Source organism: Protopterus annectens, chromosome 10.part0 (assembly GCF_019279795.1).
Source record: "Protopterus annectens isolate FY-2018-M chromosome 10.part0, PAN1.0, whole genome shotgun sequence".
Classification (NCBI taxonomy): Eukaryota; Metazoa; Chordata; order Ceratodontiformes; family Protopteridae; genus Protopterus; species Protopterus annectens.
This window is the reverse complement of record NC_056744.1, coordinates 1,815,248,583-1,815,276,483: the sequence shown is the minus strand read 5'-3', so window position 1 is coordinate 1,815,276,483 and position 27,901 is coordinate 1,815,248,583. Positions and strand designations below refer to the sequence as shown.

Sequence of the window (27,901 nt, the reverse complement as noted above, 5' to 3'; positions counted from 1 at the left end):
ATTTTCACAGAATGTCCAGATTTTTGTCTCATATTTTTAGTCTGTTCCACACAAAATCTGTGGTTTTCTGGCAAACCACTGAGGACTGAAGTTACTAAATAATTGCAGACACTGCAGTTTCAGACTTTGTATCCTTCAGGAAAAAACATACAAATAAAAAACTGTTATTTTAACAACTTTCTAAGTTTATAAGAACAATATTTAAAATCCATCCCTATTTTTGGGGCCTTTGTCTCCCCTACTATTTTTTGATTTGTCCAGATTTCTGTGAACAGAAATTAAGAAGTGTGCCGTAAACATTTCTTTCTAATTGCGATACTTAAGTCGTATCTGTTTTAATGATAACTATGGGTTGTGGCTTTTACCGAGGCAGAAATGTTGAGATCAGGTTAATGACAGCGGGGGTTAGTTACTGGATGAGGAGAGGGCATTGTCGGTGTGAAGGGTCATCACATGGACGGTAAGAAAAGAGCACAGGAGAACCTGTGAAAGCTGAAGAAAACGTGTGTATACTTGAAAGGGTTCTGTGTAGGTTTACAGGTCAGACCTCTGTATCTTGAAGGGTTTATGGGTTTGCAGGCTCTGGGCTTCAATATAAGCTTTATGCAATGTTTTCCATTTTGCAAGTGTTGTTTATTTTTGTAGATTTGCATATTGTACGTTTGTATAGCATTCACAGATCTTTTGCAAAAGTAACTGGAAGAAAAATGTAGTCATTACATGTATCTCTTTTCTTTTTTCACTTTTTCAGGTGACAGCAAGTGTATACAAAATACTGCAAGTAGAAAGTATGGATATCCTACTTTTAGTGTGTGTGTTTGTGCACCTCTGTGTGAGTATATGACAGATAATAGACAACTACTTGGTTAAATAGATATGATACAGAAACAATCCCACCTTTAAAACCCAATTAAAAGCCCACCTCACTCTCATCTGGCACTGTACCTGTACTGACCATGGCTAGCCCTGCTACCATCATTTAGATAAATCTTCCTCTGGCAGTACCTGTACTCACCATGGCTAGCCCTGCTACCACCATTCAGATAAATCTTCCTCTGGCACTACTCAAAGGTCAAACACACAGAAAAAAAAACTACCGTAATGAACTGTATTTTTAAATGCATGTATACAACTGTATATAGTATTACTGTACCTTCTTACTCAAATACATTATATTTTCTGCTTTACTACTGTACACTCTGTATATTGTACACTTCTGTAACTTCTCATCATATTCATACTATGCCATGATATACTATTGTTTGCTCTATTAATCTGTACTTATCTCTGACCTTTGTATTTTTATTGTGTATGTGGAGCTTTTCTCCCTGGGTTTCTGCTGAAAACAGGCACCTGATTGCCCAGTCAGACCAACCTAGTAATCAAATAAATATAAAATAAAATAAATAATAAATACTTATAAATTGTGTGTGTAATGTAATATTCACAATGGATAACTGAAATAGGTGCCTTGTGAAGCTGGCTGACTGATTTCAAGCAATATATGAGTGAATTACAAGATTATTTCATGGTTAGATACAATATTAATCCATTTTTGGAGCAGGAAAAACATATATATATATATATATATGTGCAAAAATAACTTCAGGTGTGTAGTTGTATCTATTTATTTAAGTCTGCTTTCTTTGCAAATTAAGAAAACTCTAAAATGTCCAAATAAATGAAATTGTCTTTATTTTGCATTTTAATGTGTGAGCTTAAATATGCTGTTCTGTTTTTATTTTTAGTTTAGATTTATTTGCAATTTTGTTTGTTTGTTGTAACCTGTTGTATGTGGAACACAAACAATCGTTCTGTGCTCACCATAATGTTCCATCTGTGTTGTCCATTTTCATTTTTCCTCACATATGGGTTCATATCCATATCATCGGATCTGACCCGACCTTTGCAACAGCTCGTGGCAAACAAAAGCTCTCAAGCACCTTACCCATGATGCTTCTCTCCTAATCACCTCAGATTTTGTTTGCATATAATCATAGAGAAGAAATAGAATAAGAAATTACCTCAGCTAAGGGTAAGACCACTTGTGGATTTCACAATAGCCAATAAGCAAATTTAGGTCAACTTGCTTATCCAGAAACCAAAAAAGGGATAGGGGGTGGTGGGTGAGGTTGAGTGTAAAAAATGAAAATGGAAAACACAGATGGAACTTTATGGTAAGTACATAACTATTGTATCTGATGTTGTCAAGTTTCATTTTATCCTCACATATGGGACAGAGGCCCCAGTTACCTTTTTCCTTGGCAGCCCTATGGAAGGATATTCTTCAGAACCATTGAAACAAAGAGCCTATCCCTAAATATCAAATCTAACTTGTAATGAGTAATGATGGTATGAGGGGGAGCCCAGGTTGCTGGGAAGCAAAATTTGTCCATAGATGCTCTAGACTGAAAAACTGAAGAGGGGGCCTCTGTTCTAGTGGATTGAGCTCAAACAGGTTTTGGCATCTCAAGACCTTGACTCTCATAAATATAGGATATGCAGTCCATAAAGTCCATAATCCATTTAGCTAGAGTCATTGGAAGAACCAATCTATTTTCTGAGAAGGAGACAAATAACCAAGTTTGTTTTCTTATGTCTTTTGTCCTATGAAGGTAAAAACGTACTTGTCTATGAACATCTAGCAAATGTAACAAATATTCACCTTTACTGGTGACGTTTGTGAAGAAAACTGGCAGATTAATGGATTGGTTGAGGGTATTTTCTGAAACTATCTTTGGTAAGAAAGAGGGGTTAGTATGTAAAATGACCCTATACTTATGATAGATCAGATATGGTGGTTGACATGACAAGGCCTGAATCTCAGAAATTCTCCTTGCCAACACAATGATTTTCCAAGAGAGAAACTTAAGTTGAGAAGTAGCCGCTGGTTCAAAGGGAAGCTGTATAATTTTCCGTAATATCAAATTTAAGTCCCAAGGTGGTGAAGGATCTTTATGAGGGGGCTTTAGTAAAAGAGTTCCTAGCAAGAAAGCTTTGCATAGCTTACACGAGGCAAGGGAGGATGCATCAAAACCAATGTGAAAGTTGGAAATCACAGCTAGCTGCACTTTTATCAGAGAATAAGCTGCATCCTAATAAAAAAACTGCACTAAAAACTTTAGAATTGTGTGAATAGGAGCTGAGAAAGGATCTACATCATTTTGTTGAGACCAATGTACAAATCTCCTCCATTTACTGTTATACAGCTTTCGAGTGGACGGCCTATGGGAAGATAGTAGGATACAGCAAATTGTTGAAGAGAGCATAGGTTGTCTGGCTATCAGCAGAATTGGAGAAACCAAGCTGTCAGTTTGAGACTGTGAAGTTTGGATGAGGCACTCCTGTCAGATGTGACAGGAGGTCTGGAATTACATCCAGACTCCATGGTTTATTTTGTAGGTGAGGCCAAGGAAAGGGAAACCAGATTTGTCAAGGCCAATACGGGGAAATGAGGATTGCTTTCCTCTTCAACTTGTTCACTTTCTGAAGAAATCTGGGGATTAATGGGGTGGGGAAAAGGAATATAATAGACCAGGAGGCCAGTCATGAGTGAGAGAATCCCTCTGAGACTCCTCTGTTGGGGGGAATCACAGCAAAGTAGCTGATGTACTTGTTGTTCAGAGGGGAAACAAAAAGGTCACATAAAGGCTGGTTTCACTAGCAGAATATGCCTTCCGACACTTTGTGATTGAGGGACCACTCGTGAGTCATAATGATGGACCTGCTCAACTTGTCTGCTACCACATTGCTATCAGAAATCGGTTGGATGAGATCACCCACTGCCATACTCCGAGTGCCTCTTCACATAAGGGGTATGATCGGGTTCCCCCTTGCTTGATGATGTAGTAGACTACCGACATGTTATGATATGATATGACAAGTCCACATGCCTTGGACTGTTTTTCCCAGATAATGCACCCCCACCTTATCCTGGAAGCGTCTGTGGTCACTGTGGCCTTGGGGAATGGGTGGGACAAAGGGGCAACTTTGAATAAGCTGTTTCAAGTGAATCCACCATGACAGATCCCTCTTGCAAGTGCTTGTAATCCTTATCATGGCTGACATGGGTTGATGAAGGCTCGACCATTAGAAGCCACTGTAATACTCTCATGTGGAATCTGACCAGTGGAACTGGTATTATTGCTGCCACCACAGAACCCAAGGCCTGAAGTACTGTTTGAGTGGACTCCCTTTGATTGTTTACTAACTCCTGACATGATCTCTTATGGTAACCAGTCTTGATGATGGGAGATGAGCTATTGTATCGATTGTGTTTATGTTTGCTCCTGTGAAGTCCAATTTTTGAGTGTAGGTTTGACTTTTTATAATTCATGGTAATACTGAAGAAAGAACAAGTCTGAAAAAACATGTATTTTGCTTCTAGAATTAGATGCCTGGTCGGAGCAGTGATGAGCCAGTCATCTAGACATGGAAACACCCAGAATCCTTGCTGTCTCAAGTGAGCTGCTACTGCTGTCATACATTTGTTGAACATTCTGGGGACTGTACTGAGGCCAAATGGCAGTGCTCTGAACTGGTAGTGACTGGCTGCCAGCCAGAAGTGCAAATAACTTTTTGATCACCTGTCAATCTTTATATAGTAGTACGCATCCTGAAGTCTATAGAGCACATTTAGTCATCCTTTTCCAAAAAATGGAAGGTTGGACTGAACTGTGACCATCTGGAATTTGCTCCGCTGAACTGATTTGTTTAGTCTACTGAGATCCAATATTTGTCTCCAGTCCCCTGTCTTTTTCAGTACCAGAAAGAATCTTGAGTAAGTACTGGATCCTCTCTGGTCTGGTGGGACCTCTTGAATGACTCTTGTTCAGCAGCTTTTGTATCTGTATGGCTGCTTGCTCCCTTTGTTTGGGTGGAACATCAAGGAGTTTTTTGCTTTGGAGCAGTGAACGGGGAAAAGGGGATATAGTATCCTCTGGATATTATCCTCTGCACCTACTTGTCATTTGTTATTTTTAGCCAGGCTGTCAGGTGCAGGGATAGTCAATCCCCCTGATTGCCTCCAGAGAAGAGTAATCAGCCTCCATTCAGGAGTGCTGGAAGCATTTCCTAAAGAACATATCTCTGGACCCTTGGTGATGCTGAGCACCCCTGCCACGAGGGCAGCACGTTCCATCATTGTTCCCCCTTCTGCCTCTGGGGGAACTTCGCCATGTGCTTGAGGAAAAGACCCTTGTGATTTTCTGAATCACATTTTCCCACTGCTCCTCTGATTTGAGGATGGTCTCTGGGGAATGGAAAAAATGAATACCCATGGCAGAAAGGGTCTTCCATCTTTGTGATACCTGGACAGCGTATCTCTAACTTTTGGGTCAAATAGGGATGTGTCATCAAATGGAACATTGAGAAATGAAGATGGGGAAAAGGGGGAACTACTAGTTTAAATGTAGCACAGTATGGGGAGGGGAACAGAAGTAGCAATCAGGAGAAGAAAGGAGTAGGCAGAGAAAGACTACTAATAATAGTAAACAAGAGGTACCTCAGCACAAGAGTAGAAGGTGACTATAAATAGAAAAGCTCAAGTTTAATTAAAGTATGAAGAAAAAGATTGTAATAAATAGCAAAAAATCCCTTATCTGCTGGAGAGCTAAAGAAAGGACCACATCTTCACGAAGCAGCAAACAAGAGGTGAGGTGATTAGAAGAGAAGCATTATGGGTAGGGTAGAGTGCTCAAGAGCCTTTTGGTTGCCACAAGCTGTTGCAAAGGCTGAGTTGGATTCTAGGGTTCAGATCTAAACTTATATGTGAAGATAAAATGAAAATCGACATCAGATCATTACTTTTCAGCGTACTTTATTGCAAAGAAAGTTAGATGGATCCGTTTATGGTTCCTTTTTGCATTTTTCTTTATCCTGTGGGGACTAACAGACACAGATAATGGAAGGGAGTACTGAAACAGCAGCAACTATTTCTATGTGGGTTTATAGTTTCTGAGGACCTTCAAAGGGATCTACCAGTGACTCTGTGAAGAGGGTTAGCTGAACTGTTTCTCACATAGACAAGTTTACACAGACTAGACAAACTGCTTTCATGATATCAAACATTTATAAGTCTTCTTGAGTTAGACCTTATCTTTCGAGGTGGTAGTGTTGCAGAACAGATAAGATATGAATACATATATATATATATATATATATATATATATATATATATATATATATATATATATAAAAAGAGAGAGAGATAGCATGGTTTACTTGTTTATTTTAATATTAGTACTGTGGACAGATTTGCTGCTGAGGGGGTAGTTTTCAAAGGAATTAAAGGCTGATCCCCTGCACTACTATTTGGTCACAATTTTTTGGTAGAATGAAACGTAATCTTAGAAATCATATGTCCAGGCATTGCGTAAAGGGTAATGTGGTAACCAGATAGACATTGTGCTTTGTAAGACTACCCTATCTGAATGTATATTAGAACTGCATATGTATACAGTCTATAGTACAGAAGGAATACACTGATTTCTCTTTTGCAAAATGTTAAGACAATGTTTTGAATTATTTTACTGTCTGCATGTTGGATCATTTTTGTGATTTTATTTTTTTTCGTTTGGTAATACTGTAAGGAAATTATTTGGGAGTTACAAGGAACATATTTGTGCAGTATAAAGGAGTGAGTATAAAAATGCCCTTTACAAGCATTCTAATGATAAGAGGAGAGGTACATGACTCTAAACTTCTAGTCTTTGGAGCACTTCCTAAAAATTCAGACTGAGGATAAAAGCAGCTGTTATGAAGCTGAATGAATCCAGATGTCAATGTGCTTCAGGAATGCATTTAGATGGAGTGTTAGTGTTATGAAGCTGAATGAATCCAGATGTCAATGTGCTTCAGGAATGCGTTTAGACGGAGTGTCAGGTTTCTTTATTTTCTTTTAAAGCCTTGTTAAAATCTCGATCATTAAAGAAGTTAGTAGATGATGAATTTGGCAGCAAGTTTGTGTTCGTTATAACTTGGTGCAATGCTTACCATTTGAAGCACATACTTTCTCTGTAGCTTCACAGGTTTGGTGAGCAGGCTCTAGTGCTTTAGATCCTGTGTTTGAACTTGCAGTTGCCCATGCAATCATCCATTTCCTGCTGTAAAGTATGAACTGATGTGTTAAGTTTACTTAAGTGTGTGTGTGTGTGTGTGTGTGTGTGTGTGTGTGTGTGTGTGTGTGTGTGTGGAGGGGGATGGTTATTACATAGGCATGGGAGGGAGTTTTACAGATGTGAAGCTGTCAGATTTCTCAATATGGTTGATGTTAACTTCTACTGAGTCTGAGTGTTCTCTTGTGTTCAGGTTAATAGGGGTGATTATTCTAAGTAAAGGGTGAGAATAGTAATTGCCTATTTTTCGGGGATAGGTCTCCTCTAAAAGCCATAAGATAGACAGAAGAGCAGGAAGCAGGCAACCTTAGCCTTGTGGCCCAGACTGGAGCTTAAAATGATTCAAGACAGATCAATTTGCTTACCTAATTAACAAATAAAATAATAATAATAATAATAATAATGTCTGACACAACAGTACTGAAAGCAAGAAAGTGTGGCAAGATAGATGAAAATGAACTAAAGGAAGCACATGGGCTGATACAGTCCTGAGGTAAAAAAGTTCAGTGGCTGAATCCAGTCCCTAAGTTCTATAGTCCTCATCCCTAGTCCAGTCTATGTGACAGAGTGGGATTGCTTGCTCTCTCTCTCTGTCTCTCTCACTTTCCCTGGAATACTTGTATTATATTTTTCACCTCACCCTAATCATACAGTAGGTTTACCTACCCACCTTTTTTTACTGCAGTGCACATTTGAGCAATTTTAATTATTCTATGTGCTTGATTATATTTGTGTAACCAGCCCATTGTGTTTCAAGTCCATCAACTCCAAATAACATCTTATGTACTCCCTTGGTGTTATATGGTCCATCAATGATTAGTTTAGTGAAATCCATTGAGTCTGGGCTAACTTACCAAATGGACAACTTACTCAATGTGTTATGACTTCTTCCATGTTTGGTTAACTTGGAGTTAATTATGTTAGTTTAGAGGGAGCAGAGGTAAAGCGCCTGCATGATGGTGTGGAGGTCTGCCTCCATGTAAAAAATATTTCAGAGAGTAATTAATTTTGTCTATCGATATTCACTGAATGGGTTTCACTCAGAGTCTATTTGATAAAACAAACCATATACACTTCCCCTAAATATAAGGGACAGTCTATTTATTATTTTACCTTCTGAATGTCTCAGTCTTTGTTTGTACTGCATGAGAAAAATATGGACTTTAACACAAACAAAAATACAACATTCTAAGACGCCAGATCAGAATGGCACACATGAATAAATATCATAACATGCACCTCTGTGAACATAAACACTGTTTATATATGGGGGGGGGGGTGAATTAGTTAGCAGATTAAAGTACTCTAATGGATTTGCACAGCTTACTCATATTCTAATTATATTTTCCCACTTGTCTTGTCTTATTTCTTCTTTAAAGACTTGTGGTTGAGTCCCACGGATTTCATTTAAATTCCACATAACTCATATCAAGTCATTTAACCAGAGCACTGTTTCGTAGCCATCAGTAAAATAAGAATGTATGTGTAGTAGGTCTCACCTAAACAATAAATGTTAAATAAATCACTCAATAAATATGTTAAAGATATCAGCCCCTCTCATAATGTTTTTTTTGTCTTGATAAACCTTGCTAACCACCACCTCAATAAACTAGTACCTCCACTTTTTCTTTTCTTATGGACTTTCTTTGTATCCTGATTGATCTTTCAAAAAAGTAGGTGCCATTCCTTGGTGCACGTCCTCTGAGGACTCTGTAGGCTAAACTCTTGCTCCATCCAGCCCTGAGAAAGTATAAATGTTAGGCCAGTGGTCTCAAGTTCCCTTCCCCCTCTCCCCCTCTCCCCCTCTCTCTCTGTCACAGGCTTAAAACATCGGTGTCCCTCAATCAGTTATACAAAAGTGAGAGGTGTGTAAATTAACTGTGCTATTTGTATTCTAGTGTCTAGGCTATGCTGGTTACAGACAGCTTCAGGAAGCAACACATATGTCAGCAATGACACATTAGAGAATGTGAAGCAAAGCATGCTAGGAAAGGCACGATCATGTGTACAAGAAAGGTGCTAACACATGAGCAGCCAATAATTATGATAGAAATCCAGATTTACAGAAGCACGTACTGCGATATTTAAAACATGTTGTCTCTGCTTACTCACCATGTACTCTCTAGCTGCCTGTGAAAGCTTTTCTATCATATTATGTTTGTGCTTGTCTTGGTCCCCACACTGATCACAGATGACAACTGAGTCAGTTTTGTAGCTCAGTTTCTGATTCACTTCGTATCTGTCACAAGCTGCAGGTCTGACAACATAGCTGGAGCTGTGAACTTTCCAAAAGGGAGCTTTGTTTTTTTTCATCAATTCATCAATACTTCCTTCCAAAGAGGAAGCTTTATCACTATCTTCACTAATTCCACTGTCATCAGTAGAGATGCTATCCAAAGTACACCGCCTGAGATCAATAACCCTTTCTATACTACTTGAATCCTGCAGGTCTGAGCCTTGCTGAATGCAATAGAACGGGCTGGATCCCTGATATATATCACTTTCATCTGCAGTAGACTTCTGACCCAAATTCCTTCCCTTCTGTGCAAGATTATTTAGTGCTCGATTGATAAAATATCTCCTAGTTTGACATCCATGTTGACAGTCTGGGCAGAGAGGATCCTTCTGACTGTCCCAAAACCTCTCAACACAAACTTTACAGAAGCTGTGTCCACATTCCAGTATAACAGGGTTATCAAAAATTCTTTTACAGACCATGCATAGCAGATCCTCATCGACAGGAATGTTCGACATATGGGTGGCTGAACAAGATTCCATTCTGCGATACCCCGTTAACATTACAGAAGTATGGTACATTCCCTTGCCAGAATCCATTTCTGGTTTATGAACAGGTTTCTGTTTTCCTCAAGAGCACCTCACCTTATGTTTCTTTAGAGGAACACTATTATACATCATAATTGTTTGACTACAAAAGTAAATGCTGACGTGATTTACAGTCAGTATGAGGAAGAGTAACCAAAAATAATTCTTCCCTCTATAACTTACTGCTTTAAACTTGTATCATTCCTTCTACTTTAAAAAAAAAAAAACTTTCACAGATTATTAACAAACTAACTAAAACCAACAAATAAAGTATCGCTAGTCATCAGATTAGTAAGCAACTATCGCTTTGGCATTCTGCCTTCAAAGATAACACTTGTAATTAACTGAGTCAAAGGTTTCACATTTCACTTGTAAATGTGCTGTTTCCCTTGCTACAAGCTATTATACTTATAAATAATGATTTACTTGTGATTTTGAAAGTACCTTATGAAAAGCCTCACATACGATTTACAGCGTGACTTCCATGAGCTGCTGAAATAGATAGTTGTCATAAATATTTTTCTGTTACTTACACATACTACAGATATTATTAAATAATACAGGCTGTATTTTTTTTAAATATTATAGTTCTAAAGCCTATAATATTTTTAAGACACATCTATCTTATTACAAGAGGCAATTTATGAAACACAGAGTGGGCATTGTGTATGCTACTGTTACTTTATCGCAGAATTAATATAATGATATACAGTTTGTAATAGAACAATTTTATGTGAGAGTATAAAGTGAAATATGTGTTTAGAGCATAAAGGTGTGACAGCCTATACTCCTCCCCAGACTGAAGCTCAAATTACTTATAAAGGAAATGTAGACCAGCAAAACCTCATGTCATATTTCCTTGCACTCTGCTCCACGTTGTCATGTATACAGGAAGCCTTCCAGATAAAACATGAGTTCATTACAAAGGATATAATGTTACAATGCCGGCAGCATTGATTATAACAGCTGTACAAAAGCACTGTAATCCAGCCGATTCAATCGGTCATTTATAATACATCACTAATTTTAGCCAGTCAGTACATGTCTGGTAAAGAACTCCTACAATCTAATGTGCTGTGTGGCACTATATGGTTAGCTAACAGTACTATTTGCTGGCTTTGAAATACATGTAGCCTAAAATTAGACTTATGGTCTGCAAAAATCCCTTTTGATTAGGGCTGTAGACTAACACACTTAAAGTCCAGTAAAGGACTAATAGTTATAACTGGTTTAGTTGAAAAGGAAGGCAAGAGAGGCCAGTATATAAGTTATCCATACCTCTCAACCTGCAGATGCTGGAAATGGGTACAAAAGCCACAGTAAGTTCATCAGCCAACAATCTTGATATCTAATTGGCATAAAATGTGAAAAGCAAATAACACATAACTCTTCCCACTTCCAGTAGGAATGTGAAAAACTACTCAGAAACACATTAAAAACACAGAGAGTGATATAAATGATAGAAAATATAAGCACATTACCAAAGAGACAAATGTAAACTCTCCAGACTCTATGAACTTTATCTCAAAATTCTACCGTACAACATCTTTTATATTTATTTCTGAAAAAGGAGATGTAAAATGTGCGTGTCCTCATTCTTTAAATTATTGGTGTCACTAGTATGTTGGTCATATAGTGGCATTTTCTCTATACCAAACAGCTTCAAAAATCACTTGGGGTGAGAGGGATTTAGAAAATTGAGGGAAGGGATAAATCAGTCCTGAAGATAGGGAAACACACTTCCAAAATTAGGTATGTCATGCAGGAGTAAATCAGGCCTGAAAGCAGGAATGTTCCCGCAAAATAGGGACAGATAACAGGTCTGGCCATTTACTACTTATCTTTGTGCCGTTTAAAACTTGAATAATATTTAATACCATAATAAAGGGGATAAATGTGCAGCAAATACTCCTTTCAGAATCTAACACTCTATAGCACTAAAAAGCCTAAACTGGTTACAGCTATTCCATCGACTAACATACACAAGTTCTTACCACCTATAATATTATCCAGCATCCATTTGCCTGTCCAGTACTAAATGCCATTCTACACAACTATGTTTCCAATCGGTCATTACAGTCCAATAACCAAAATTTAAATTATTGGTGCCACCATTATGTTGGTCATGAAGTGTGGTTTTCTGTATACTAGACAGCTTCAAAAATCACATGTGATGGGGGGATTCAGAAACAGTTAAGTCTGAAACTATCCGCTTCAACTCATGAACTTGTACCATTCTTTATTTCATCAAAACCTTTTTGATAAAGCACAATAATCGATAATAAGACTTGAGCGGAGGTAATTTTTGTGTTCTTTAATTTATACCTCAAATAAAATTAGCAGAGAAGGATGAGTAATGCTAATGTCTCCTGCCAGGAATGATTTGGGTTATGCACAGTGTTTCAGGAATATGCCTTTCACTATAAGAAAAGATTTAAAACTAAGACAGCCTTTGGCAAGAATGAATGAATGGGACCGAAACATTTATTTTATGACAAAGTCCTTTAAGTTAACAGCCTTTTGTGGGTGGGGCAGCTGCTATACAGTGAGAAGTGCTACAGATTCCTGTGTGGTAAGCAGCCATGGGTGCACTCTACATAACAGTTGCTGGCTGTACAAAGGAAAAAAAGTCAAGGCATGCTGTCGCCGGCTGAATTACCTGTTATCAAACAGGCATGATAGAAGTATACAGCAGCATAGGTTCATAGGCTGATACTAGGCTATCTGCCCTTGGGCATTTATAAGCCTAGCCAGAGTGTGTTTGGCTTTCACCACCCCTTTTAAATTAATTTTGCTATGTCCTTTTTCGAGGTTAGTATACTCTGCCTCTGTCTAACAGTGACACAGAAGTGGTACCCGGGATAAACCTATGATCCCCCATCCACTCATCAAGATTCCTCTTGAAGAGAGTCAATGTGGGACTCTGCCTAACCTGGACTGGGATTTTATTCCAGAGTGAAGGGAGCCTCTGGGTTATGAATCTGTCCCTCCAGCATGTCCTATTTATTTCAGTGCTGAGGTTCAAGTCTCTCGAGCGCGTAGCTCGATGGGATTTGGATTTTCTGAGGTGCAGCATGTCCATTAATTCCGAATTGGACATGGCTTTATACGTCAGGCACAGATCGCCTCTGAGAAGGTGGTATGCCACTGAGTAGAGCTGGAGTTTCTTTAACCGGACAGCATATGGCATCTGTTTGAGCCCTTTGATCCTCTTGGTGAGGTGCTTTTGGGGTCTTTCCAGTTGCTGCAGGTGTCTGGTAAGGTACATCCCAAAACGGGCCTTGTACTCAATTATGGGCCTGATGAGGGATGAGTAAAGAGGCACGATGACCTCCCCTGATCTAGATGTGAATCCCTTCATGATTAGGTGGGCTATATAAAATGTTTTTCTAACCACTTTGGCCACGTGGTTGTCAAATGAGAGATTGCCATCAACTTGGGTCCCCAGGTCCCTAATTACTTCTTCCGTACTTAATGAATTATGACATATGTGGTAATTTGTGGGGACTTTGTTTTTGCCAAAGGGGATGACTATACACTTTTTGGCATTTAGCTTGAGGTCATGGCTCTGGCACCAGTTGTCTGTTTCTATGAGGCCTTTTTGGAGGATGCTTGTGTCGGCTGGAGAGTCTATTATGGCACCTAGTTTGCAGTCATCTACGAACTTGGTCAGCCACAATCCTTCCGTGTTGGCCTGTACCTCCGAGAAATATATACCGAACAAGAGAGGTCCCAGGACTGAGCCTTGTGGGACGCCACTTGTAACTGGTTTGGAGTCTGACATGGCTCCAGCAATTCTAACCATGTGGGTTCTGTGCTTGAGCCAGTTTGCAACCCATCTAGTGACATAGGGGTTTATATTTAAGCTGGTGAGCTTATCTATAATGCCCGAGTGGGGTATTGTATCGAAGGCTTTTGCGAGGGCCAGGTAGGCTGTGTGGACCACGTTCTCCTCGTCAATGACTTTGGTGACTGTTTCAAAGAAATCGACCAGGATTAAGAGGCAGGATCTGCCCTTAACAAAGCCGAACTGGGTAGGATCCAGTGTCTGTAGGTCCCCAATATCTTTATTTATGAGGTCCATGATGATCCTTTCCATAGCTTTGCAGACCAAGCTAGTCAGGCTTATGGGGCGATAGTTTCCAAAATCCATTGAGGCACCACCTTTGTGGAGAGGGACCACTGTTGCTGTACGCCACTCTTTGGGTACATATCCTGTGGTAAGGCTGAGATTGAACAGTAGTTTTATGTTTGGGTTTAGCTCTTCTTGGAGTTCATGTAGGACGCAGCCCGGGACACCGTCTGGACCCATTGATGCTGTGTTTTATGCTTTGGAGAGGGCGGCTCTTACCTGAGCATCTGAGATGTCAGGGGGGCGGCACTCTGCTGGGATCAATATTTGCCCTTTTGGTGGGGAGGGGGGGGGGAGAAGTTTGCACTGAACCTGTCAGCTAGGATGTTGGCAATGTCTGTGGGTTTGGTGTATTTTTTGTCATTTTGGACTAATTCTGAGCATATCTGGGAATTCCCACCCAGGTTCCTAACATAACTAAAGAAAGCCTTGTGATTATCCTTAGTGTCCTGTGCAATTTTTCTCTCAAAGCTGGCCTTAGACGATTTTATGAGTGCCCGTAGTTTTTTGCTAACACTGATCAGAGATGCCTTCCCTTTTTGGGATTTTGCTCTATCATGTAGTAGCTTCCTCCTTCTATTGTATAGTTTGTTTATGGCTGGGGTCCACCAGACACGACGCCTGCCTTTGGAGGATTGGGTCTTGGTTTTATTTGGGATTGCATGATCCATGCATTCCTGAAGGTGTTCATAGAATGCGTTTATAAAGGATTCTGCGGTCTGGGCCGTATTTTCCACAGGCCTGGGGGCTTTGAAGGATTTCACCTCGGTTTTGAGGAGTGTGAAATTTGCTTTAGAGAAGTTTTTCACTGTGGTTTTCTGGGCAGGGGGTGGGGTCGGGATGTGAATATCCAGTGAGATTAGTTTATGGTCTGATCTTACCAGTGAGGGATACACTTCTGGTCTGGAGAATAGAGTCCCCATGTTGGTGATGATCAGGTCCAGTATGTTTTCCCCTCTTGTGGGAGTGGTAACAAGTTGTTCCATAGCATTTGAGTTTATAAATTCTAGGAACCTTTGAGCTAGGGTGTTGGAGCTAGATTAATGCTCCCAGTCTATGTTTGGGTAGTTGAAGTCACCCAATATAATGGTGTTTGGAGAGACCTTCATATTTTCCAGTGTTCTCAGGAAGGCTGAGTGGGGTTCCTGGGTTTGGGAGGGTGGTCTGTAGCAGGCTATAAACTGGAAGGCAGTTTTACCCACTGTTAATTGCACATGGATAGTGTCTGATGCTTTGTGCTCTGCCACCAACCTGGAGGTGTGGGTATCTTTGACGAATATTGATACTCCCCCCTCCTTTTCTGGTTCGGTCCAAGTTTTGGGGCCGAAAAGCATGGTATAAGGTATAACCTGGTAGTGCTGGGGTGCTCTCAGGAGCCTTGAACCAGGTTTTTGTTACTGCACAGATATCGATGTTCTCCATGCTAAGGAGAGTTTTGAGTGCATGCATCTTGAGGTTTAGACTTCTGGCGGTGAGTAGCATTACTCTTAGTTTCTTATCCCTTGTGATACCTATGGAGGTGGGTTTGTCTTTTGAGCCTTGCCTAAAAAAGTCACTATGGGGGTAGCAAGAGCCTTTGCCAATATCTGAAAGCCCAGGGGTGACAGGTGCAAGCCGTCCCTAGCGAAGCATTGTGGCTTGTCGAGCATGTCATCCCAGGCTGACAGGTATTGGATCCCCTTTGAATGACACCAATACTTAAGCCAATTGTTGAAATTAATCATCTTGTCTTCATATTGTGGCATCATTCTTGGTGAGGGTAAGATGCTACTCAAGGTCAGGGTCATACCGGCCTGGGCTACATGCTCAGAGAGCTCCTCTATGTCTCTTTTCATGTAGTCCAGGGAGGTACTTCTCAGGTCATTCACACCAGCATGGACAATGACTGAGTCATATTTGTACTTGCCTTGGAGTAACCTGAGTGCTTGTGTTATGTGGCAGATCCAAGCGCCCGACAGGCAGCTCACCATGACCGTCTCCTTGTTCAGCCTGGTGAGCGGGACGTCAGTGTGCCTGATGATAGAGTCACCTATTACAAGTGTATCAGGTGTGTTGTTTAGCCTTAAGGGCTGTGACTGTTCGGCACACTGGCTTTGTGAGCTATGTGTTGCACGTGTTTTGTTTTGGGGTAGTGGTTGCTTGGGTGTCTGCTTTGGAGGTCTCTGCTGCTTAGGCAGATTTTTATTTAGAGCCTCCAGTATGTTTTGTGTGTTTATGTGTTTGGTTTGCTGTCGTGGTAGGTCTATGTGAGACTGGAATTGTAGTGAGTGTGGTTTCCTTCTCCTCCTGACTGGTTACGCCAGTACTGAGTTGAGAGAGCTTAGCCTCCAGTTTGGCTATATGGTTGCATCGCTCACATGTGTTGGACTTTGTTGGGAGGAGGAGAGGGTTGTCTGTGTACATGATGCAGTTGTAACATTGCCTCAAGATTCCCAGATTCACCAGCTGGACCGGAGAGGAGATTGACAACTGACCTTTGGACATGCTAGAATAGTATTGGGAATTCCTTTATAATTGAAAAAAGGGCCAATGGGGAACAAGGTACTCAAGGGGAGTTTGTGAGGGTGTAGTGCTTTTAATTTTTTAGTGCTGACTTATATAATTGCTTTAGTGAGCAAGTGCCAGGTAACTTAAATGCAATGTGTTACAGGTAACTTAAATGCAAAAATGACAAACAGTAACTTTCTTTCAAGTGAAACAAGGAAATAAGTACAGTAAGCAATGCAGATATCACTAGGGATCCACAGAAGCGCTGAAAACCTGTGTTTTAGGTGGAATTAGCGTTTCAGGGAAATAAGCAAACAAGCATACAAACAAAGCTAGATTCAGCAGGCCTGGATCTAGTCTATGCTACAGCAAACAAGTTGTACCAATTTCAGTAATAAACAGTTCAAATATGCAGGCACTATAAGCCTTTTACCAGAAATTCCCAGCATGAGTAGAGGGTCAATCTGTGCCACCAGCAGTCAGAGCTTATATATACTCAGGAGAGCCAAAGGATCAGTTGGGATGCACAATATGTAAATATCTAGGTGACAACGTGGCATGTGGATGGCTCATTATGAAGGCTGGCAGAATGGCAAGTCTGGACAGTTAACACAGATGATTAAGGCTATGGAGCAGTTATCAAACTGATTTCTATAATCCAGAGGTTGAATCTCACAGCCTCCATTTATCTACAGTGTGACTTTAAGCAACTAATTTAATCAGCCAAATGCTCCCAGGTTGAGACTGAAGTCTGAAAATGGTTAATGTGTAATTGTGCCTCTACGCAATTTTCTTTTTTTTTTTCAAACACCTTTATTGAATTATCACTTGTGACATGGGCAAAATTATATTCATATAAAAGTAATCAAACTATATTAACATATTTCACATATATTGCTATACATCATACAATCTAAGCAACATTATATACATTATTCAATTCCTGACTTTTTTTAGAACAAGAAACATCTTTATTAAACCATCACTTATGACATAAGCAGTCATACATTTATATAAATGAAAACAAACCACGCCGACACAATCTTAGTTGCAAGCATTTTACATCACAAACCTTGCTGACACACTCCCCATTGCAAACATTATATATCACTTATAATCTACCCAATATTGTTCGGTTAGACATTACATAGCTCATTTAAGTCCTGCCTTCTTTTAAACCTCATTTCTCCCTTGTGTGTATTGTTCCCACATTTCCCATTTTTTGTATGTAGCTTGCTCCTAACCTTTTCTAATCAGATCAATTCCAATTGTTTCTCTATTACTATATTCACTACTTCTAGTATAGTTGGTTTACATTTTGTTTTCCATTTTATAGTAATTGCTTTTTTGGCAGCCAGCACTATTAGACACAGCAAGGCCTTACTATGTCTAGACAATTCTGATTCTATATCATAGCTCAGAAAAATCAACTTCCTCATCACATCAATCTACCCACCCAGCATCTCTAACAGTACATCCCACAGGGAATCCTTAAAGCCCACCAACTCACTGCACTCCCAGAAAATATGTTCCCAATTACCTCTTTGTTTCCCATCACACCTCAAGCATTTGTTGTCTGCCTGAGAAAAAATTATCTGGAGTCTACTTGGGATATAAACATTTCTATGTAAATTTCCAGTCAAAAATCCCAAATCTTCTAGCTTTTGTTGCATGTTTGGGAGACATACATATATTCTCCAATTATTTCTTTGTGAATTGCTTATCCAATCTTTCTTCTCAATCCTTTCTAACCTCCTCTGATTGATTCTTAGAGTTATCATGCAATATTTTATATACTCTAATAATTATTCCTTTTTTAATGGCAGTTTCTGTTTTAGATTTTACTAAAAATTCTACCAGTGCTGGTCTTTCATTTAGGAACACCCTATTTCTTTCTCTTAGCCTATATCCTTAATAAGAAAGGCAATCTCTAGCCTGCAATCCAAATAAATTATTGGCTGCTTTCCATTCTGTCATCTTTCTCTCTCTAGTTATTTGCTCCCCGTGCCTTGGTTCCTTTGCCAGGTTTCTCCAATGAATTCCTGTTCCCTCTTGTCTATTGTTTGTATCCCTAATTGCACTCATCCCTATCTGCAGAATCTCCTTTCTCCATTCCCATGTTGGCTTAGTTCTTAGAACACTTTTTGCTACTTTATGGATATAATATTCTGCATGATTATTGTTATTCTCCTTAAAGGCCCAAATCCAAAATTCCAGTCTCTCCTTGTTTCTTGAGCTTCTCCCCTCTGTTTCATCATCATCCCTTTCCTCTTTGAATTATAGATTTATTCTTGTGCTATGTATAGGAGTCTTAACTGTGTAGCTCTGAAATATTCCTTTAAATTGGATAATCCCAATCTACCCTGTTCTACTCGAAGAATCAGTTTATCCCACTTGACTCTTGCCGTCTTCCCCTCCCAGTTGAAGTCCTTCAGCTCTTTATTAACTATTATCCACAACTTCTCCTCTGGTTGTTAAAAATATGCCTGACCTGTGTATAAGACTAAAGGGACTCAAAACATTTTAACTGCTTCTATCTTACTATCCATAGCCATGCCCATATAATAAAGCTTCAGTTTTCTCAGTTTTGTATTATCTTTTGTTTAGTCTCTTCCTTCATATCCTTGGCTGCCACACTAGAATCATTTCTAATCCATACTCCTAAATATTCCATTTTATTATGTCCCTATAAATATTGATATTCCTGTAACAATTCCTGTGTGGGTACATAATTTACCACTATTGCCTTTGTTTCACCTTCATTTATTTTGTGTCTTGAAAAGATCTGAAACTGTCTCAAAATACTCCACAACACTGTAAAGTCTCTTTCTGGTTTTGTCAAGTATAAAATAATATCATCTGCAAATAAAGCCAGCTTTTCTTGACTACCATACCAATTACTGAATTTCTGAGTTCCTTATTTTCTTTGTTAGTTGTTCTAAGTATAGTGCAAATAATAAAGGGGAAAGAGGACACCCCTGCCTGGTTCCTCTGATCAAGCAGAAAGTATCTGAGAGGACCTGACCCACTTTCATTTTCACCTCCGATTCCTCATATATCCCCCTACTCAACCTTATATGTTTTTCAGGAAATGCAAATGCTTCCATTGCTCTGCTCATAAAATCCCAGCTTACTCTGTCAAATGTTTTCTCTGCATCAACACCCACCAACAGCTATGGTATTTTCTTACATTCTGCTTCAGTCTGGCTCATCAATGTTCTGTTAATGTTGTGGCTCATCAATGTTCTGTTAATGTTGTCAGATGTTTGCCTTCCCTCCACAAAACCATAATGATCCACATCTATCAGTTTTGGCATTACTTTTGCTATTCTTTTAGCCATTATAGACATGAACACTTTATAATCATGGTTTAGTATTGAAATGGGCCTGTACGAAGCTGGATCTGATGGATCTTTACCCTCTTTAGGTATTACAGTTACCACTGCTTTCTTCCAGGACTTTGGTATTTTTTATCCTCTTAAATGCTGTTAAACAAAACCTTCCAAAACTTTATAAATTATTTTCTTCCTATCTTCTAAACATCCACATTAATACCATCTATTCCAGGAGACTTTCCTCTAGATTGGTTAAACATCACAATTTTTACCTCATCTCCTCTATCCTAACAGTTAGTAATTGAGCCTCATCTACCTCTAACCTTGACACATTTAATTCTTCCATAAACATTTCCATTTGTATCTTTTCTTGATTTTTATATTTCTCTGCTTTATAGAGACTAATAGAATTGTGAAGTATTTCTAATACCTCTAAAAGATCTCTTGTTACCTTCCTTGTTATAGGTCCCTATGTTTTTGTGCTCTAGTGTTCTTATCAAAAAACAGTTGCTTAAACCCATGCAAATTTATCGAGATAATCCCTTATTTCTGACTAACATTCTACAGTTGATCCTCTTCTTGTTCTGTGAGATTCCCCCTATTATGCAGTACTTTAACATTTGTCAGTCCCTCTAAATAATTATTGCTACTTAACCATAGCTCCCTTTCTTTTATATCCACCCTATTTTTAAACTCTGTCTTAATTGTATCCCACTCCCTAGCTATAGTTTCAGAAGAAATGTCTATCCTTTCTAACTGCTCCTGAATAATCTCCATTACCCATTCCTTAAATTCCTCTCTTTTCAACAGATAGGTGGGAAAGCACACATGTATCATTTTATTTCATTACCCTGTGCTTTTATTTTATTTATTATTAGCACATGATCTGTAATAGTTATTGGGTAAGTATCAAGACCTTCAATTAAATGTACATGGTCCTGTGAAATATAAATTCTGCCTAGCCTAGCCCAGTTTTTATATCTTGGGGAATAGTATGTAAATTCACTCCGAGCTCTAGTGAATTCACATTTTGCATTCCAAATATTTTCATAAATTTCTTCAAAAGTCTACCCTCCTTTGTTGTATGTCCCTTCTGGGCCCCCAAGACACATCTTCACTGCTGCTAATCAAATTCCAGTCCCCACCTGTAAGTAATATTCCTTGCTGAAAACTGATCATTTCTCCCAGAAATTTCTTAAGCTCCATTATAGCAGTTTTAGGTGGAATGTAAATACATACCAGTGTCATCCTCCTCCTCCCTTGCTACTAGCCCCTTAGCACTACAAATTCGACATTATCTTTTTTATCTTATTCTATCACTATTGGAGCTCCTCTTGCAATTTATATAAGTTCTCCTCTTTTCATTTGTCCCAGGTGTTCCATTGAATAACTGTCCTGAAAAAATTTCTTTATCAACTTGACATGTTCAGTTCTTTCCAAGCGTGTCTCCTGTAACATAGCTATTTGCACTCTACATTTTTAATATAGTTCACTACTCTTTCTTTTTTGTGTTTATCTGTGAGGCCACTGACATTTAAAGACATTACAAAAAGCATCATTGTATTAAAAAGTTATTATTCCCACCTTGTATGAATAACACTTGTTTTGTTAAATGTCTAGTTCCAGCTTTTATGTTACATACATACACCATCTGTCAGGTTAAACTTTTATACAATTGTTTCTTGTCCTATCCATTTGAGCCTATGTCACATCTTATAAAACATTTTGTTTTATTGAAAGCTAAAAAAAAAACATGCCCCCAATACCCCTCTAAACCCTATTAACTTAACACTAACATACAAAGCTATGTACACCTTCAAATATTTAAGTTTTACCCTCCTAATAGGAACAAAAGTCCCAAACTGACAGCCGCACTCATATACTTGAGTTATCCTAAAAGAAAGTTTATCCATGCTAAAACACATGGTGTAGCCTATGCTTCTTCTTCTTTCGGCTTTTCCCGGTTAGGGGTCATCACAGCAGATCACCTGTCTGCTCATGATTGGCAGTGGAGTTTTATGGCATTGAGTTGCCAGCCCGGCACCCAACCTTCCACAGAAGGCACACACATGCATGCACTCATGCCTAGGGATAATTTGGAGTGTCCAATCCACCTACAGCATGTCTTTGGAATGTGGGAGGAAACTGGAGCACCCAGAGGAAACCCACGTGACCACAGGGAGAACATGCAGACTCCACACAGAAGGTACCCCAGCAGAGGATTGAATCGGAGAACCTCTTGCTGTAAGGCAGCAATGCTAACTGCTGCACCACCGTGGCCACCCTGTGTAGCCTATGCTTCTTTTAATTGGTTTTGTCTTATCTTTATAGCTCTCCTGGCCAAGAAACCCCTGAATGCTTTCAGAGAACATTATTTACCGTGGGAAAGCCCCTGAATGGGTTCAGAGAATATTATCTCCTAGCCAATTTCTCTTTTCTTTTTTTCCCCTCAGCCAGTCACTCTCCACAAGACTGTAGCCTGTTTCTCTTTATCAGATTGTCTCCAAGAAGATATGAGAACCAGACAGCCAATTTCTCTTTATCAGATTGTTTCCATAGAAACATAAAGGCTAGCTGCAGAATTGCTACTAAGCATACATGTATTTGCTAGAAAAAGGCCACATAATATTCAATGTTCTTTTTCATTTACTTGCTGTCTTTTAGAAGCTATTACTAAATCAATCTAAGATCCTTAATCCAGTCATTCCCCATGCAATAATGGGAAAAAGCAGATTAATTATTCTTTTGTCATGCTTTTTTAACCATTTTTTTACATTGCAGTGCCTACATTTCTTAAAACTGAACAAGAAGAAAGAGAGAAGGGAGAAAGAAAAGAGAAAAAAGAACAGTAGCACCTGTTTACAATCCCCATTACACTTAAAAATAACTGAGAAAAGTTTACTTTATAGCATGTAAACAAAACTACACACCACAAAAATAGTACTATTTAAGAAAAAAATTCTTTACTTACAGTTAGCTTTGTCCCTCCTCTTACCCTCTCCAAAGCACATTTCGGAACATTTATGACATGAAGTAGAGCATATGCTTTAGAGTCCTCCATAAGTCCAACAAATTCTGAAAAAGTCAACATTTTCCAAATTTTCTTGTTGTCATATTTCACAAATATAAGTATTGCATTATAATCCCACATTAAGTTACTGGTTTTATTACTGTTCATCTCCATCTCCCAAATCCTGCCTCTGCTCATTTACAATGTACTCTAGATTCTTGTAGTCAGCTCTCATGCTCCCTTCCCTCTCGCCTACATTTTCTGTTGACATATTGGAAAAAGTTTCACAGATACAATCACTCTGTCGTCTTTATTACCAGAAGAAGAAGAAGAAGCAGAATCCCCTTCTGTTTCACAGCTCACTTTTTTATTGGAAAAACGTTTGTATTTCCTCCTTAGCATGTACTTCATCAAAAAATTATTTTTTCCCTCAGGTAAGAATACTTTGAAGATAGATGGGTAAAGCAGTTTGAATCTCATGCCTGCATCTCAGCATTCCATGAATAGTGGAATAAATTGACTTCTCTTCTGTGTGGTGTACAATGAGTAGTCATTCTCCACAAATACTCTGCTGTCTCCCACTTTTAGTACTTTGTCCTTCTGCCACAGTTTTATCAGAATAAACTCCTTCTGCTAATAGGACTGCATATGTACTATTAAAGGTCTAGGTTGCTTTTTCATAGCCAGGTTTGGAGCATACACACTATGTGCCCTTTCCACTAACAACCCTGCTGTGGAATACCAGTCCAGTTGCTTATTTGCGCTTTCATAAAATTAATGCAATCTGTTCCTTCCAGCTTCTCTGGTATAGCTGAAAATATCATATTTTCCCTACATGCTCTGTCCTCTAATTCTATTATTTTTTTGAAACTTCTCTTCCTGAGCAGTCTCATATTCAGCCAGCCTTTTCTTCATTTTGACCTGTATTATCTCATCTGAATATCTGTTTAAAGCTTCTTCCATGTGTTCCAGCCCTTTGTTGTTTGTGTTGATATACTCCATCAGTGTTTCATTTATTTTAACCAGATCTGTGAGCAGTTGTCTTATATCTTCCTTTAGGTTACTGGAAGTCATGTCTGGAGGTTGTATTTATTTTTGCTGAACAGCTGCAGAACTTTCCCCAGTCAGTGTTTCTTCCTCATTTTTTTGTAACTGATTTTTTACAGATCCTCTGTATTTCTTTTTTTTTCCTGGCATCCAGGCAGTGCACTTATTAGCCAGTTACTGAAATTTACCCATAAACACAAAAGTCTACTGGCTTTCTCTGCTCAGTTTCTTTTTTTCACACTGGGAGAGCTAGAATTAAGCTGTTACTCAATGTGCAGCCATCTTGGAAATCCTCAGTGCTCTACCCAATTTTCAGACTAACAAGTAAATAAATATACAAATAAACGGACACTTCCACAGTCGCTACACAAAGAGCTCATACAGAGCCGCTACAAAAATGTGCACAAGAATGTGGGCGTGTGCTGAAACACCAGCTGACACTGTATCCATGCGGCAGAGGAACCAATAGACTCAAAGAATGGCAGAGGAACCAATAGACTCAAAGAATGGGCAACAAACACATATGGGATTTCTCAGCTATGGATACAACCACACCAGGAGAAGGAATGACAACACCCCTGAACACAGGGCTGCAAGGTGGACCTGATTCCCCCATTGTTAATTCGCTGCACTGGGAATGAAGCATAATACAATGACTAACCTTCTCTAAGCTCAGGTACCTAAGTAAACATGTACTGCTAGGTAAGGAATAACTTGGAGGATGAATATAGGAAAGCTAGTAAGACCTTACCTGACAGGAGGGATTATGGGTTTTATCAGTTCACACACACTCACACACACACACACACACACACACACACACACACACACACACACACACATACACACACATACACACACACACACACACACACACACACACACGCAGACAGGAAATGTTTGAGTCATTTAACAAAGCAGAGGTACAACCACAGAACTGAGACATTTGTGAAAATAAAAATTGTATGCTTCCTTTGAGAAAACACATTTTACTAGAGACAGCAACCTTAAAGATGGAACATGTACATTATACTCTTTAATTTCAGAAAGAAAGAAAGACAGAAATTGTCATTTGTCTCATGTATTTAAAGAGGTGCTAAAGCATTGTAATGGGTTCAAGATATTTATTATACATAAACACATCATGAATTGTAACTGGAGCATGTACTTAAACTAACTGATTCACTTATTACTTCAGACACACTCACATATGCATCTTCATTCATGCCTGCATTCTCTCTGACTGACTACAAAATGGCACTGATTTGCACATACTCAGTAGCTTACATGCACATGCTATCTAGCTACAGTGGCTGACTAGGTATAATATACTCAATGATCTACAGAAGAAACTGTTAACATGTGATCTGCAGCTGCTTAAAAGTAGTATTAGACAGGCAGTTGTGTTAGGTAGTTGTGGAAGACTGAATTCTAAGGTGCTGGGATCTATTAGATGTCCTATTACTGGACGGCACAGTGGTGCAGTGGTAGCATTATTACTTCACAACAAGAGGTTATCCAGTTTGATTCTTGGCTGGGGTGCCTTCTGTATGGAGTCTGCATGTCCTCCCTGTGTTCATGTGGGTTTCCACCAGGTGCTCCAGTTTCCTCCCACGTTACAAAGGGGTTCCTATTACACTATCGAAAGATAATGTAATCAAACGCTCATGACTTCGAAATGGCCACATTTCGAAGATCGCATTGTGGGATCACAGTACAGCGAGGACTGGGATCTTTGCCCTTTTCGCACTGTAGTGCAATCGCGGAGCTGGAATATATATTTACCAGGGGGTGTGGGGGGTACAGCCCCCCCACAATAAAAGCGTTGATATGCGGTGTTTCAACATTTTGAGCATTTGATTACATTATCTTTCGATAACGTAATATGAACACGTTACAAAGACATGCATCTAGAGCATTTTTCCCCGGGCCTCCACTGAAAATTGACTTTGTTCCAAGTCGGATTTTCCTGGTAAATAAATGTTAAAAATTAAATAAATAAATTATTCTATTAGAATAGAAACTTTAAAAAAACTATCCATGTCTCCAGATGCTACAATAACCATATCTTCTACTTATTGTTGGATTTGCTCTTTTTATTCTATTGCTAGGATTATCCCATGATGCCTTTTCTGTGCATGTCTGAACAATATTTTTTAGGACAGCTTTGCTTTATCTGATGACAATTTACTCCATTACAAGGAGGAAAATCAGAAGTTGTGTACTCACTATAACATTCCTTGTTTGTTGTCCATCTCGCCTTCATTCATTGCTGGTTCGGTTCGGAACCATGAATCGGTTCCAATTCGGCCTTATACAAAAGCTTGAGAGCTTCCACTAGCTCGTGGTTATACCCTATCCCATGATGCTATGGGAAGATAACCCAGATCTTGTTTGCAGATAGCATCATTATTATATCCAAGCATGTAAACATATCCCCAAGAAAAGACTAAGAAGAGATTCAGAGACATATTATCCAATTTTTATAAGAACCACTCGATCCTCCAGGAGTGAAGGTGGAGGAAGTAGGGTGGATGCAAGAATGAAGGTGAGATGGACAACAAACCTGGAACGTTATGGTGAGTACATAACTTCTTAATCTTATATGGTCCCATCTCGCCTTCATTCATTGCTGGTTGGGACAGCATCCCCTAGTACCTTCTTTCTTAGGTGGCTCAAGGGAGAAAACTCTACAGAACAGTAGACCCAAAAGAGGCCCTGTTCTTGGAGGCCAAATTGACTTTGTAATGAGTGATAAAGGTATGAGGCTTTACCCATGTGGCTGCTGCACAATTGGAACCCATAGGTAGCCTCACCTGAAAGGCATATGAGGTAGATATGGCCCTTGTGGAATGGCCTTTCACTTTCCCTGGCAGTTCTCTGTTCTGAGCTCTGTATGTATAAGTTATACAGTCTGTAAGCCATTTAGAAAGTGTGACTTTTGATATCGGGGCTCCTTTCTTTTTGTCTGAAAAGGATACAAACAACTGGTCTGATTTTCTGAAATCTTTTGTTCTATGCAGGTAGAACGTAACTGACTATGTACATCTAACTGGTGTAATTTATACTCTGCCTTGTTGCCATAATTTGAGAAGAAGACAGATATGTCAATGGATTGATTTAAATTAGCTTCTGAACACACTTTTGGTAGGAATGAGGGGTTTGTTCATAAGGAAACTCTATCTCTGTGAAAGGTCATGTAATGGGGATGTATGGACAAAGCTTGGAGTTCAGACACTCATCTAGCAGATGTAATGGCCACTAATAGGGCTGTCTTCCATGACAAAAACTTTATGTCACAAGATGATGCAGGTTCAAAGGGAGGAAGAATCAACATAGACAGAACAAAAGTTAGGTCCCATGGTGCTGAAGGTTCCTTTACGGGAGGTCTTAGTAAGAATGTACCTTTCAAGAATGCCTTACAAAGTCTGTGGGACATGATTTTTAGTCCCATTTCCCCAATATGATAATTTGAAATAACAGGCAATTGTACTCATATAGTAACTGCTGCTGTGTCTTCATTAAAAAGTTTAGCCAGAAAGTTCAAAACAGTCATTATGGGGACAGTAAAGGGATCAATTATCAATATGGTTGCTGCAAGCCCAATAGGAACATCTGGTTGACGCTTTATGGGACAAAACCTCCTTCTGTCCAAACTCTCTAATCTACACCTTTCACCAACTTCTATCAACTGGTTTACCAGTTACCTTTCCAACAGGCAACAGTCTGTCAAATGGAAGAAATCCATTTCCTCATTCCTCAACACTGCCACTGGTGTACCCCAGGGTTCTATATTAGGTCCCTTACTGTTCAACATCTTCATTAATGACTTCCACCACACTATCCCTAATGCTAAAATCATCCAATATGCAGACGATTCAACAATTATCTGTGCTGCTAACTCCATTCCCACCCTTATAAAACTAATTCAAGATGCCTTCTCAACCACCGA

At 39.2% G+C, this 27,901-nt stretch overlaps 1 protein-coding gene across 1 annotated transcript in view; it reads right to left on the bottom strand.

Annotated features, from left to right (window-relative positions):
- LOC122814054 (zinc-binding protein A33-like) overlaps positions 1–9,999 on the bottom strand; it is a 175,740-nt gene extending 165,741 nt beyond the window's left edge. The window contains exon 1 of the mRNA XM_044086663.1: positions 9,228–9,999. Within this exon, the coding sequence (XP_043942598.1) occupies positions 9,228–9,950 (723 nt within the window). The 5' untranslated portion in view covers positions 9,951–9,999. The remainder of the gene's footprint in view (positions 1–9,227) is intronic.
- Positions 10,000–27,901: the final 17,902 nt, after the last annotated feature.